Below are 13,846 nucleotides of genomic sequence, written 5' to 3'. Positions count from 1 at the left end.
CTGAACTCACAGCAAGAAAAGTTGTGAAATACTGCTATCAAACATTCTTCTCAAGCGTTGTTGAATAACTTCTCCCCAAAGCAGGCTTCAGCTGCTCCCTTGATGTTTCCTGGTGTTTACCATTGCTACGATACAATCACCAGATTCACCCTCCCAGGCCTCCAGCCCGCTTTACCTTATCAAGTTGGGACACAACCTCCCATAAGAGCGAATGCAAAACTGAGAGCTCTCTTCCCAGGTCGATGTAGCCCTCAAATCCAGGCATGTTTGAGACTATATCTGGATTAGAGATCTCCAGCAGAAAACGCTTCATTCCTCCCCACTCATGTTCCAGAAAGTCATTCATGAAGATCATATACTCTTCCTTATTACCAAACCTGCAAGACAGGGGAAACCCAGTCAACAATCTCCACACAAAATGCAGAGTACAAGTGCTTACTCAAAGGCTTTACTTCAGACCTGCCTTTCTGAAGATTTGGTCTGGGAGACAAAAAAAATGGACAATTTAAGAGATTCACTGCTTTCTTGGACTTATTTAAATCCCAGTGATTCACTGTTCACATTATGACAAAGGACTCAACACATCTCTCCCTCCTCCCTCCCACAGACACCTTTTTTCTCTTCTCCCCAAAGAACTGCATCTCCTTCCCAGTAAAAGACGTGCCATGTATCGTTCAGCTGGGAATTGTGGAGGAAGAATGGAAGAAAATCATGATTTTCTGAGGGAACAGGCTTGCTTTCTTTTGAAATAGTACACACACCGACATGCTAATGCACCGCTCCTCTGGATTTTACAGTGTCCCATCTACTGAATCCAACACGGAGCAAATCTGCATGTGAAAAGTATCTGGCTAGGCACTGAGGTGTCTCCCGGGGAACAGCGTTCACATGTAAGTGAGAATTTCCCTTCTTTTTTTAAGGCTGACTTCAGTCTGACAGAAAATCAGCTGCCTGCGAACACGACTCGCAGAGCAGGGCTCCCTTGCTCCACAGTGACCTGCAGTGACTCCCCAGAGAAAGCGATTTCAGCTTTACTGTCACCACCTACTTAGCAAAGTTGGCGAGGTTCTGAATGACTTTAGCAATAAGCGTGAGCGTGCGAGATGTCCGGTCGTCAGGATACTCCTGCATGAGGTTGAAGAGGCTGGGGGACATGATAGCGGGGCAGAGGAAGCGGAGGAAGAGGGAAGCACTGATCAGGCGTTCACTGATGTCCTGCTTGCCCTTGCTCAGGCACTGCTGCTTCCACGATGAAAATACCTCCTTCAGCTCACAAGGGAACACGCTGAAAAACAACAAATAAAAGGAAATAAAAGCACATGGGCAGCAAGATGCAACAAGTTGAGCTGGTGACCGATCACCTGAAACAGTTATCTGTCAGAAAGCACCACTGGCTCTTTTTCTTTTTTCCTTTTCTCTCAGTGGGCTAGGAAAAGCCATTAGGCATCTATTCTTGGCCCCTCCTTTAATCTGGTGATATTTAAGTAGTCTTTAAGGCATTCCTTGTTAAATATATGTTAAGTGAAGCCATTTTCAGACATGCCGATCTGCGACCTAAGAACTACTTATCCACCGCTCCCCTGGAGCAAACAGGGTGTTGGAATACTAAAACCAAACTGAACCAAATTGAACTCATCTCCGTAACTGAAATTCTTATTTTGCTTGTCAAGCTCTCTCCGTATTTCACGTGTGCTCAGTCCTGGGGCAGAAGGGCCCTTCTTTCACTAGTATTCAGAAACAGAGATTAATAGAAATCCCTTTGCCAACGTTTCCTCCCCGTGACTGCCCAATCAGTTCTACAGATCTAAAGGGTCCGCGGAAGTTTTCTACAGAGATCAAAACTTTCAACATTTTATTCCAAGTACCCCTAGCAAAATGGTGTCATATGTAGGAAGGGAGTGAAGAAAGGAAACGAAGGCAGTCTCAAAAGGTAGCTGTGTCTATGCTATTTTCCTGTACAACTGCCCTTTTCTTTTCTTTGGAGGAGGAACAGGCACCCTTCAAGCAAGTGACCTCATGGGGGAGAAGGGGAGGGGAGATGCCTCACCAGTAGGAATTGATAATCTTGCAGAAGGCCAGCTCACAACACATTTTCAGGTTGCTCTGATGATCTGCTAATTCACTGGATGAACATTTGCTGGGATCCACTTCACAGTTTTCATCTGACTCATACAGAGCCTTGATAAACTCCCCTGGACAAAGGGAAGAAGATGACAAACCAGGGTAGTTACACGACAAGCTGCCTTGACACACCTTTAAATCCTGCTTATTTCTTCCCTTGGCAACTGCCTCTTCTGCTCCGTCTGTGATACGGCCTCCAGACACCAGATGTTGGGGACGTGACTCCTCCCAGCTCTTGCAGAGCAGAGCACTTGCCACACCAGATCAGGTGGCCGGTGCTCTGATGCTTCAGCCCCCCATGCCCCCACTGCCCCCAGACAGAGGTGCAGTAACAGGATGGCTGTGCTTACAGCCCCTGCAGATGCTGCACTTGTAGCTAAAGAACAGGATTTGAATTTGTTTTCAAATTGCATTCTCAACTCTAAAATCCTTCACATTCTTAGCAATGAAGCTGTGCTATTTGTCTTCATAATTCCCCTAAGAAATGCACTTGACAATGTTATTTATTTTTATTATTTCTAGATTTACTCCCTTTTTTTTTTAACATTTTAGAAAGTGTCACCTTGCTCTTGAATAGCTTCAATTTCTGAGTGCTCGCTAGATACCATTAATTTTCTCAACCTCTTTTGGCAACATTTACAACATTTTTATAGCCTGCACCTTTCAAAATCCTTTGCATTCCTGTCAACATTCACTTATGGCATCACAACAGAAACTGGACAAACAAAACCAGATGACCATCCCTCTGTTCGACATATAGGAACTACTTATGAGTTTTCCTAGTAATATGTATGTCAGCACGCCAAGCAACTTTTAGACTGTTGTTGTTCACCTGGAAAAACTCTTTATTCACGTGTTTAATGATTCCATGTCTTTTAAGTTCATCTCCTCAGATGATCTCACTGGCTCTGAGCTAAGCCACAGGACTTGTTTGTGCAAAAGGGCTTCGTTTCTTGTCTTGGTTTTCACAAAACCCTTGCACACCTCCCAACCCTCTCCCCAGATCTCAAGTCAGCATTGTTCTTGCAAGCAAAGCAGGCAGCACATTTTCTTAAGCTTTTTTTTTTTGTTGGGGTCCAAACAATTTCTGCTGAGGGCACTGGCATTGAGATCACTTCTTTACTAAACTCTCGGCACTGTTTCTGTTGGCCCAATTCTGTTTTAACTGTTGCTTACTGGTTAATTTTTTTTTTTCCTTAAACACATTTGAACTTTACTCTGTTGCCCGCAAGATCCTGCCTTAATCATATATTAAGATGCTCTCACAGCTGTATTAAATAGCTGACACCAAACGTAATGTTGTTAATCCTTTCGAAGTACATGGCATCTGAGCAAAATGACATCTAAAACCTGACAAAGAATTAGATGGGTATATTGTCATGGACTATCTTGCCCTGAGCTACAGACAAGCTGGATGACCTTAGGGGATTTTCCGTCTCTCATGTCTCTGATTTACAACGTTATCACTCAGCAGCAATGCTCTAAATGATGTACCAGAAGTCATCAATTTTAAAATATTTTTATGTAATTACTGCACATTAAGGGGCTTGCAGTTGAGTGTAACATACCGGTTCAACGGCTGATCGTTCGGTCTGCTGAAAAGCACAGTACAAAGTAACGCACTGCTCATTGCTCCATAGCAAGCAGGAGTGGGGGACTCTGAATTTTGCTCAGCGGTTCCACCCAGGAGAATAAAACTACCAGAACAGGCTCATTATGCTTAAGAAATGGCCGAAATGCATATAATCACAGAGTGGATTATACTGACCCTTGGAGCACTAATTTAGCCAACTATCTCCTTGATGACTTGCCAGTGTCTGGGACTGCTGAGGACAAGGCAAAACTGCTGGCAAGGCTGGTGGTTTCTTCCCCCCCTTTTCTGAAAGGATGTGGTGTGGGACTTGGCTTTGGGCTGATCTTATTTCTCATGTATCAAATTCCAAAGCTTTCTTTATCCAAGAAACAACAGGGGGATGGGTGGCTCACTGTGCAATCGTGGATAACAATGATTGTGTGGAGCTGGTAAAAGCTAACTGTAATGAGGCTGCGAGTTTCTTCAGAAAGGATTGTGCATGTTTTGGTCCTCTGCAATATGACTTGCGTGGACAGTAATTCCCAAGGCAGTGGCTTATGACTAGAGCAGAATGTTTCAGCGGAGAGGGGAGAATAACACAGTAATCAGAATCCACCCAGGCACGTAACGATGGACATTAAGACCCCACCAGGGGAACAGAGTAGGACATCACAGGTTGGGCAGGCAGTTTTAATGAGGTGGCGAATAAAGAGCCCTGTGGATAAAGACCAGCAGGAGTCTCCCGAGACAGTCTGCATCTTGATCTCCTGCCCTGTGCTGCCCAGCAGCCCTGCAGCCCCGCTCCTTCTGCCCATGTTTGTCTAAGGACTTTTGTTGGGGCAAGATTCCACTTCAAACAGTTAATAGGAATGTTTCCCTAGAGGTGTTTAAGGCACGGGTGGACGAGGTGCTGAGGGACATGGTTTAGTGTTTGATAGGAATGGTTGGACTCGATGATCCGGTGGGTCTCTTCCAACCTGGTTATTCTATGATTCTAATTGCTCTGTGGCAAAGGTAAGGGCTGAGCAAGTCCATGGGTCACTCCAGAATGTGCCAATACATGCAGCTAATGCACCTGGAAATGAGTTTTCTTGTATGAACTGCATTCCACTCAAGTGTGAGGGTGGGCATCTCCTACCACACACAGGGTAGCGCTCTAGCTAGCATTTGCTGTTTGCTACAATGGCAACAGAAGGAGACCAACTGGAGATGCCCCAGCAATGTTCACCTATGAATGGGAACCTAGGCTGTCAGCCAGATATCCTGGAGTATATTTAATGCCTGAGGTGGCAGCACTTGGGCCTAAACTGATTGCAGGGCTTCTTAAAAATCAAAGGAGATGGGTGAAAATTACACTTCACCCTTTCCGAAATCTCTACCCAGTTGTACTGCATGTGATACCAGATCCACTGTTGGCACCACAACACAAAGTATGGGGCTCAGTTTCCTCTGCTAAACTTCAATTGTGTCAAAATCCCTTTTTTAAGTCTGATCACATATCAGAGGGAACAATCATCGTTGCCACAAATCTAGAGGATTAGACCTCTTCCTCACAACTAGAGACAGAAAAGGTTGCCCAGACACACATAGTGTGGTGACACAAACTGTAAAAGGGACTCAGCTGTATCAAATCAAGTTTGCCTTCCCTTAGGAGCTACTCCTGCAGGCACCAAGGAGCATTTCTCTCTGTCTAGAGGAAGGGCACCAAGTGTAAGACAGCAAGTATTTTGCTGCTTGGATACTAGGCAGTCAGGCTCTGCACTGAGGCAGCTCCCTCCCATCCCAGATCCCTAGGTGCATGAGGCTTCAGTCATGTTGCAGACAGTTCAGGGTTAGCCCTTTGCAATGCAAACAGGACGCAGAAAACTTTCTTACCTAGTGCATCGTGAAGGTATTTCTGCCCTACCAACTTGAGGTATTCCTCAACAGCTTTGGTAGCAAGAGTGTTCTCCCTGAAGATCAAGACATCATGCTCCCCACAACGATCTATCTCAGCCATCACCAAATCCATCAAAAAGTCCTGAAGAATAAAAGGACAAATGGCAAGAGGTCATTTTAAACAGACTCAGTCACGTCAGGCTGGGTGTGGAAGCCAAGACGGAAGGATGACAGAGGAGTGGATGGCTGGAATGACAGCCCAGCTTGGGACCGGAGGTGCAGATACTACATGTTCTAAGGGCTAGGGCAACAGCTAGGGCTCTTCTTGGGTTCATTATATCTGTAAAATTATACAGATCACACATTACAAAGGGAGAAGGAAAAGCCTCTAAATTAAAACCTTCACAGCCAAGGCTGTGTTTCAGGTTGGAACCTGAACAGAAACTATTGCCAGTTTGTTTATCAGTGAGTTTGTCTGCTGAAAGAAACCGTGATATCGTATTTACCTTACAATACTGGATATTACATAAAACCTTGGATTTCACATGGCAGAAGTTCTCATAGCTTGGTGAAATTTAAATAAGAATGGCTTACATATATTAAATTCACAAACCAAAAGTGGTTCAGGATCTGGGAAAAAAGTTAACATGTTTGCTGTGGATCTATATGGCTTAACTTAAACTGCATTCAAATGTCTGGCAGGAACTATCAGCAAGTTTGATGCAGTGAATAACCTCTTGATATTGGCTCTAATTCTACAGTAATACTTATTTCCTGAAGTGATAACTTTGTGTGAGCCAAGGACACTCAGCATTTCACAATAAATACTTGGTATTTTGCAAGCGCCAGCTTCAGGCACTGCAAGGTTCTCCAGGAGAGTAATCCTATTTCTCCTTTTTAAACTCTTTTTTAACTGTTGCAAAAAAAAAAAAAAAAAACCCCAACAAAAAAACCCCAACAAACCAACCCCCGCCCCTGCAAAACCCCACCTCTCAAACACAAACTACCCCCTGAATCAGGGCTGAATGATAACTGTGACTTGCTGGCTCTGCTGCAAACAGCATCCTCCAAACTAACAACATCCTCCAAACTAACAACATCCTCCAAACTAACAACATCCTCCAAACAGCTAAGGGAGTGCTGTAGTGAGGTTTCAAAACCCCATTAGCTACAGAAACCATACTGCACTGCTAGCATGAGTGTAAATCATGCAGAACAAACTATATATGATAAATATAGATTGAAAATACATTTAGTACTCTGGTCTCAACCCATTACTGCTGCTTCTTCCCAGCAAAATCTGAGAGAAACATTTTCACCTGGCGCAAACCAGGAACATGCAGCTGCATCATTACCAGCACCACAGTGTGACCTGGGAACGTATCCTCTTTGCAGCTGCAGGTTATGGCAGCCTGAGCCGCTCAATGCATCCAGTAAAGAGAGGTTCAAATGTTCAAGCACTAGGAAGGCAAAGTTATAACAGTAATTTATCTACCTGTTGCAGCTAGCACGGCAGGAATGCAGAGCCTGCTTTCCAGCAGGATTTCAACTCAAGCCTACAGGAGCTATGCCAGCTACCAGCTTCTCCTGATCAGACAACACTTGGTAAGGAATTAGTTCCTAACACAGAGTCACAGAGCATCAGCCTTTCCAAAACACACATCAAGGGGGTAATAGTAGAGAGTGGCATATGATTATGCAAATATAGAAGGACCTACATGGAGCAGTTAAATTAGGCTTATTGCCAACCTTCCACATCTCCAACCCTCTAACTTGTGTTTGGTCATGCTTAACTTGCTCTAGCTGGCACTACTGGATGAAGCTGTCTACAGCCTGGTACTGCTCACACACCCTCTTGGCAGGCAGCGTCCAGGTGAATCAATGCTTGTAAATACTTCCCAGAATTTCCCAAGACCTACAGTTATATTGTCCCACAATCTATTCAAAGAAACCAAGGCTTGTCCCAATTACTGCTTCACAGAGAACCACCAGTGTGCACCTAGAAGTCCTAACGACATCCTTGGGGCAGGTGGGATCACCTTTCACTGAGTACAGATTCTCCAAATGGCTCTTCAACACTGATGAAATCAATGTTAGCATTGATTAGCTGACTTAGCATTGCATCAACAATCGCACTCCGCTGCTCACTCTATCAGAGACTTTACTTATAGAAGTCATTCCCCAGTTTACTAATCCCTTGCTTATTTATCTCTTCTCCTGTACCATGATTCTAGAAACACAGAAAAGGCTCCTGAACACTCAAGTGCAGGCCCTAACTTTCCAGAATAACACGAAGTTGTATAGTCCTTTTGCTTATACTTTGTACACAGCATCTTTGGTCTTTGTATCAGCTTTTAACCATTGTTGGTATCATGCCTATCTGCGTGCTCTCCTGGTAGACGCAACCACCCAAGTCTTTTCAAATATTCCCGAGACCCTTTTCTCAGCCTGATGCCATCTGGCACCTTCTGCTGCCGCTTAAGGTCCTGCCAGCCCAGGCTTCCTAGTTTCTAGCTGAACAGGTATCACCTATTCCCAGTGAGACAGAGTTGTTTTGACAGAAACGACCTGTTCTTACCTTAGCTCTCCCAGTGCTCTGAAGAATGTGCACCAAGGCGCAAGCCATTTCTTCCTTATTCCTTACACTAATCACTGGCTCCAGCGCAGAGCACAGCATAGTGTAGTTGCTGGTAATAAACTCGGCAAATTCCTTGTATTGCTCCATGGGCAAGATGGTGATGGTCTGATAACGGGACTTTATCCGAATGGAAGGTCCTCCGGATTTCCCTTTGTTGGGTGTGGGTGTGCTGACTGGGTACCATTTTTCCACAAATTGGCGTCCGGTTACGCTGGCCACAGGAATGTTGACCAGGCCTATGTAATTGTTCTTGTCCTTTTTCTTCTTCTTCTCCACGTCCTTGTAGATATGAACTGTGATGCTGTGAATAGGTGGGAAACCGTAGAACTCAAAGTGCTCTCCCCAGAAGACGTTATCTGCGTTAGTTTTGCTGGTGGTGCGGGCAAAGAGAGTGTCGTCAAGGCACAGCTCACAGAAGTACTTCTTCTTAGGGGCCAGGTCCTTTGCCTCAATGATCCAGAGACGGAGCACATTTTCAGCTCGACGGCAATTGTCCTGTGCAGAAGAAAGAGCTCAGCTTTGATTCAGGATTCCTAAAATCTCAACATTTTGTCTTCCAAAATAGCAGCAAAGGGCTGCCTTTGGTGCCCAAGGGAGGGAACAGAATCAGATTCTGCGATCTTCAGGACTGGAATGTCTAGAAAATTGGATATTTTCTAAAGAAGAGACAAAGGGCTATCTTTGTGTGTCAAAGATGGGGACTGGAACATATCTCTTCTCCAAAAGCCATATTTGAAATGGTTTAGAACGCAAACACACTGTAGAGGAGCCACTCAAAAGCTGCTAGACTGGCATGGCACACTGCATTGTTTTGGGAAGGACTCCAAGAGCATTGTTTGCCTGTCCTTCAAAGGTGGCATGCCAGCTACGGAGGTGACTAATCAGGTATTTCCACCTTGACCCCTCTTCTCACTCTGGCTCAAATTTCTTTTCTGCTTTTACTCCCGCCCTGTGCCCTCACAGTAAAACATGAAACCTACATAGACACTTCCCGTTTTTCTGAGGTGTGTGGTCTCACAAATCAGTTTGAAACATCCCAAGCAGGCACTGGGGCAGGGATGGATCAGGATGCATGCTGATATGTATTTATTCATTAAAGGTCTGACCTGTTGCACCACAACAGTACAGAGAGGCTTTTTATACACCGATGAGCAGACTTCTCCCCAGAATACATTAACTGCACCTGCATCTGTGGAATCCCTGGACTAAAATCCAACCATACCAACACTGGATGAAAACCCAATCACACCACTGCCGTTCCCCTGGTAATCTTATTTCCACAGTTCCTCTCACCTTATTCGGCTGCACTGTTCTGCGTAGGTTTTCCATCCACCTGTCCCTCTCTGCTGCAGAGGAACAACTGAAGCATTTACTGCCACTGGAGTAGGTTACCTGGAACACACAAGCGACAGGTTGAGTTCAGGCAAGCCTAGGAGATGTGTAAGAGGCTGCAAAAAGCAAAGAAGATGATATGATGTTGTTTGAGCAACAAAGGAAACAAGAAAAGGCAGGAAAACAACACGGAAGCCTAGAAAGCAGAGAGGTTAAAAGACTCACAAAATGTAAGGGAAAAAAACCCTCAGTTCAAATTAATATCAAACTAAAGAAATGTCTGAGGAGCAACAGAGGCTCTTAAAAACTTTTCAACAAGGCTTTAATCAACCAGTTAGTTTATTTTTCTCAAAACACTTGCTAATTGATCCATAGCTATCAAACGCTCGCAGTTTTGCCCGTTAAGTCCCAGAGGCAGATGATTTGGTTACTAACAGCGTAAGGACAGACAGAACTAACGACGTATTAACATCAGGCAAAACACTTTGGAAATGGTGTCTTCAGAAAACACAAAACATTTCTAAGGGTCCACATACACGGCAGCAGCCTAAAACAAACTGTAGGAGCTGTGCCCTGAGACTCGATGCCCCACACAACTGTGTTTTGACGTGGGAGGGAACCACCTTGGCCTCTTTCCCTTTTCCGTGGCCTGACAAGCTTCATTTACTCTCTCCATTCGTTTGTGCACACAACTAAAAAGCAGTTTCAGGCAACAGCATCAGAGCTAAGCTGTTGCCAGTTTTTTCAGGTTTTTTGATAGGAATGGTTGGACTCGATGACCCGGTGGGTCTCTTCCAACCTGGTTATTCTATGATTCTATGATTCACTGAACTCCCCAAACCTAAGCAAGCTGGAAAGTGCTTCCAACCAGAAGAATGAGAGTGAAGCGAACAGGAACAGTTCCTGGATACATCCCGAGGGAGAGGGGCCTGATACGCTGGTTTTCTGCCAGAGCAGTTTTCCAGGTTGTAAACAGATCTTTTTCTCAGGAGCTCAGACACATCTAACTAATGGTGCTGAAGACACCCGCCCCTGCCCCGACAGACGACGATGGCCTTAGACACATCCACACAGCACACACGGATACGCTGCTGGTCCTGCGAGGCGAGGACTGTGCTCACACAAGCAGCTTCTGAACTGGAGCTGGGAGCCACGTGTGCTGTGCTCCAGCCTGAGCTGAAACAGCAAGAGGATCTTTGCTTCCCGGTCTACAGGGCAACGGACACGCCTGCAGTTACTGAAGCTTCTCCTTCAGCAATCAGCAAACGGGCTGAGCTAATGGAAGGGTGTTCTGACTGGAAATCACATTTCTCAGTTAAGGTATCTTTACTAAATTTAATTTTAGATGAATTTGGAGAGGACGACTACACAGCTTATGAATGCATGTGAACTACAAATGCTTAGATATTTATTAAATTGAAGAGATTTTTCAATTAGAAGACCCGGTAATTGGAAAAGATTTCTCTCCATTGACTGATTGATGCCATTAGCCTCAAGGACTTTAAAATTGCACGCTGGTTAGACAGCCCCCACCCAAACCTCAGCAGAGCAGCGGCTGCCGATCTGTTCTCCAATTACAAAGTCACAGAGGAGCGTACTGCAAGGGTTCAGACCGACCGACAGCGTATAATCAGCTGTGTGTTTGGAGAGCGTTCTTTACCTCAAAACAGAAGTCTTGTCCAAGGATACTGCTGTGAAGTGGTTTGACAAAGACGTTTTCTTCTGACCTGAGATCCAGGGCCTCTACGGCGCTGCCTGGGCTCAGGAGAGACTCATGGGAACGAGACTCCTTCAGCTTCGGCAATCCACGTGACCTGTAGGAGAACAAGGAGGGAAGGAAACATTATTTTTCTTACCATTACCAAAAGAGCTGGCAAGATCCCAGAGAATGCTGCTACTCGGTGTTTATTCAGAACAGCTTCTACAATTAGTCTGTAAACCTTATGAAAATAACATTAGCCCAGTAATCCCAGACTCCTAAGGAAATATCCTCCTACACAAGCCTAGGAAGTCCATTCCCACTGACCTAGAAATTGTAGGTGCTGAGCCATCAACGAAAGAACAGCAAAACAAGAAGTTCACAACTACGCTGCCAAAACATAAAGAAACCCCACAGGCAGGTTAGGACATATTACTGACAATATTTACTGCTATCTGGATCGCTAGATTTATGTAGTATATTAACAGCAAAAAGCACACCCATCTCTGGACCCCTAAACCACTGCAGAACGATAGTTACTGCTGTTACAGCAGATGATGATCCCCCTATGATACTCCTGATTTTTCTTAACACACACTTTTCTTACACTAAAGTCAAGTAGCAAATTATTTCCCGCTTCACAGTGCTCAGTTACCTACATTTATACCTTGCATTTTCTTCCAGTTTTAGATTTCGACTTTTTCCGCTGCCTCCATTCTTGTTTAATTCGCCCTCTTCTCTTACAGTCAACTGTCCTACCAGCGCTGGCCTCTCCCAAACCCACAGCACTTTTCTAACATAGCAGTCGTCTCCTTGTCCCCATCAGTTCTCCAATACTTCTCAAAGACACATCCCTCCCTCCATCGCGCCGTAGCTTTTTGCAGCCAACAGAAACATTACAAAATGAGCTCCAACGCTTTCTTCATTCTCCTGATTCGACTTAATGTGACATTTGTGTGCACTAGGGAGTTCTGCTGCCAAACAGCGCTGTAAAACACACTCAATTTACAGGCGATGGTGGCCTCACCGGTGCTCCTTCTAACTCCAAGCTGACACCTGCACTATAAGATTCTACAATGAAGTCAGATGATACTTTAAGCATAAAAAAGACAAACATGATGCGTGCACACATCTTATTTTTCATCTGGCTGGAACTCAGTCAAAGCCTTCAAAGATGACCAACAAGGAGGGAAAGCACCGAGCCCCAGCTTAACAGGGAAGGAGCTGTTTACCTGCCAGGTCTAGATTTTCTTAAGATACCAAAGCTCATGCTGGTCACTACGCTTGCTCAGTGATCCATCGAAGTGTGTCTGTAAATACAGCTGCACACCCAGTAACTGTGACCGACCACAAAGAACAGATGTGGCAGTAGAAAGGCATCAGTTGTCTATACATTATGCCGAGAAAAGCAATGCTCTGAAGTGATGTTTTCTCATCTGTGTTTGTCCTCATTCCGTGTCTTTTATTCAATTCCCAGTATCAAGGCTCAGTATCAAATGGAAAATGTTTACATAAATGTATTTATGGAGGAGTGAAAAGCACAGCTATCCTAGTTGTGAAAAATATGTAGTCTTCATACACTTCCCTCACACATCTCATACAAAAAAATCTTCATATTTTATAACCTCAGCAAAATCAAATTCTTCCTAACCTTAGGGAATCCTACAGGGAAACAGAAAGGAAAAAACATACATTTGGAAGAGGCATCCTCAGTCCTAAGGCTGTCTAACAAAAACTTGGATAGCATGAAGGATACAGGTAAAGCAACAAGCTGAGTTCGTCTGAAGGCTCTTTTGTACCAAATGAAATGCTGAAGGTATTCTAGGAGATTCACGTACAATAATATTTATTAAATGTTAAGGAAGAACTTTGTTCCCATTTAATACATTGCATGACCTAAGCGCAGGCAGCAAAAAGCTTTCATCAGAGGGATATTACAAAGACACTGATTTCAAATGCAAAACAGCAGTGCTGGTAGAACTGCGTTGGCTGCGCTGTGCGTGCTTTGTTAGAACAGGTTACAGCAGCAGCTGTACCAACACAAACCTAAACCTCTGTCATGTATAATTGAACGCTCGCTGCAGTTAAGGTAGGGCAAGTCTAAAATAAACCCACCGCAATACACCACTTTAATTTCAACTCTGCGAAAGCATCTCTAATTTCTCCTCTCAAGAAAGCGCTGCTGAGGTCACTTGGCTTCTGTCCCTATCCCGAATTCTCAGCAATTCCAGTCCTAACAAAGTACTTCAGTGCATGATGCTGAAAGCCCGAGCCAGCTCCTGCCCTAGCTCCTTATAACAGAAGGAAAGCATGGAGTGGTCACGCAGAGGTGGAAGAGGAGGGGGGAGAAGGAATAATCCATCAAATAAAGAAGAAGGAAAAAGAGATTTTACACCTGGAAAAAGACGAATCAAGCCCACCTACATGAAACAATCGTACAGCCACTGAGCAGTGCATCCCCAAATCATAGCGGTGCCACATCTCGCAGCCCTTCCCTTCAAACTTCCTTCTCTGGGCTACATCTCAGACAACGAATCTTGACAGGAGAGGAAGAAAAGCACAAAAATCCAGGAGGACTTCTTCCTCGAGCTTTAGGTTATGAATT

General features: G+C 44.6%; 1 protein-coding gene across 9 annotated transcripts in view; it reads right to left on the bottom strand.

Moving 5' to 3' along the window:
* Positions 1–13,846, bottom strand: part of RASAL2 (RAS protein activator like 2) — a 176,257-nt gene that overhangs the window by 16,631 nt on the left and 145,780 nt on the right. For all 9 annotated transcript variants that reach the window (XM_069862625.1, XM_069862626.1, XM_069862629.1 and 6 more), the window contains 7 exons: positions 11,203–11,356; positions 9,504–9,602; positions 8,151–8,705; positions 5,570–5,714; positions 2,048–2,192; positions 1,049–1,285; positions 176–377 (listed from right to left, as the gene is read on the bottom strand). In XM_069862625.1, the coding sequence (XP_069718726.1) occupies positions 176–377; positions 1,049–1,285; positions 2,048–2,192; positions 5,570–5,714; positions 8,151–8,705; positions 9,504–9,602; positions 11,203–11,356 (1,537 nt within the window). The remainder of the gene's footprint in view (positions 1–175; positions 378–1,048; positions 1,286–2,047; positions 2,193–5,569; positions 5,715–8,150; positions 8,706–9,503; positions 9,603–11,202; positions 11,357–13,846) is intronic.

This window comes from Phaenicophaeus curvirostris, chromosome 8 (assembly GCF_032191515.1).
Source record: "Phaenicophaeus curvirostris isolate KB17595 chromosome 8, BPBGC_Pcur_1.0, whole genome shotgun sequence".
Lineage (NCBI taxonomy): Eukaryota > Metazoa > Chordata > Aves > Cuculiformes > Cuculidae > Phaenicophaeus > Phaenicophaeus curvirostris.
Note: the sequence above shows the minus strand (reverse complement) of the source record. Positions and strands in the feature narration are given on the sequence as shown.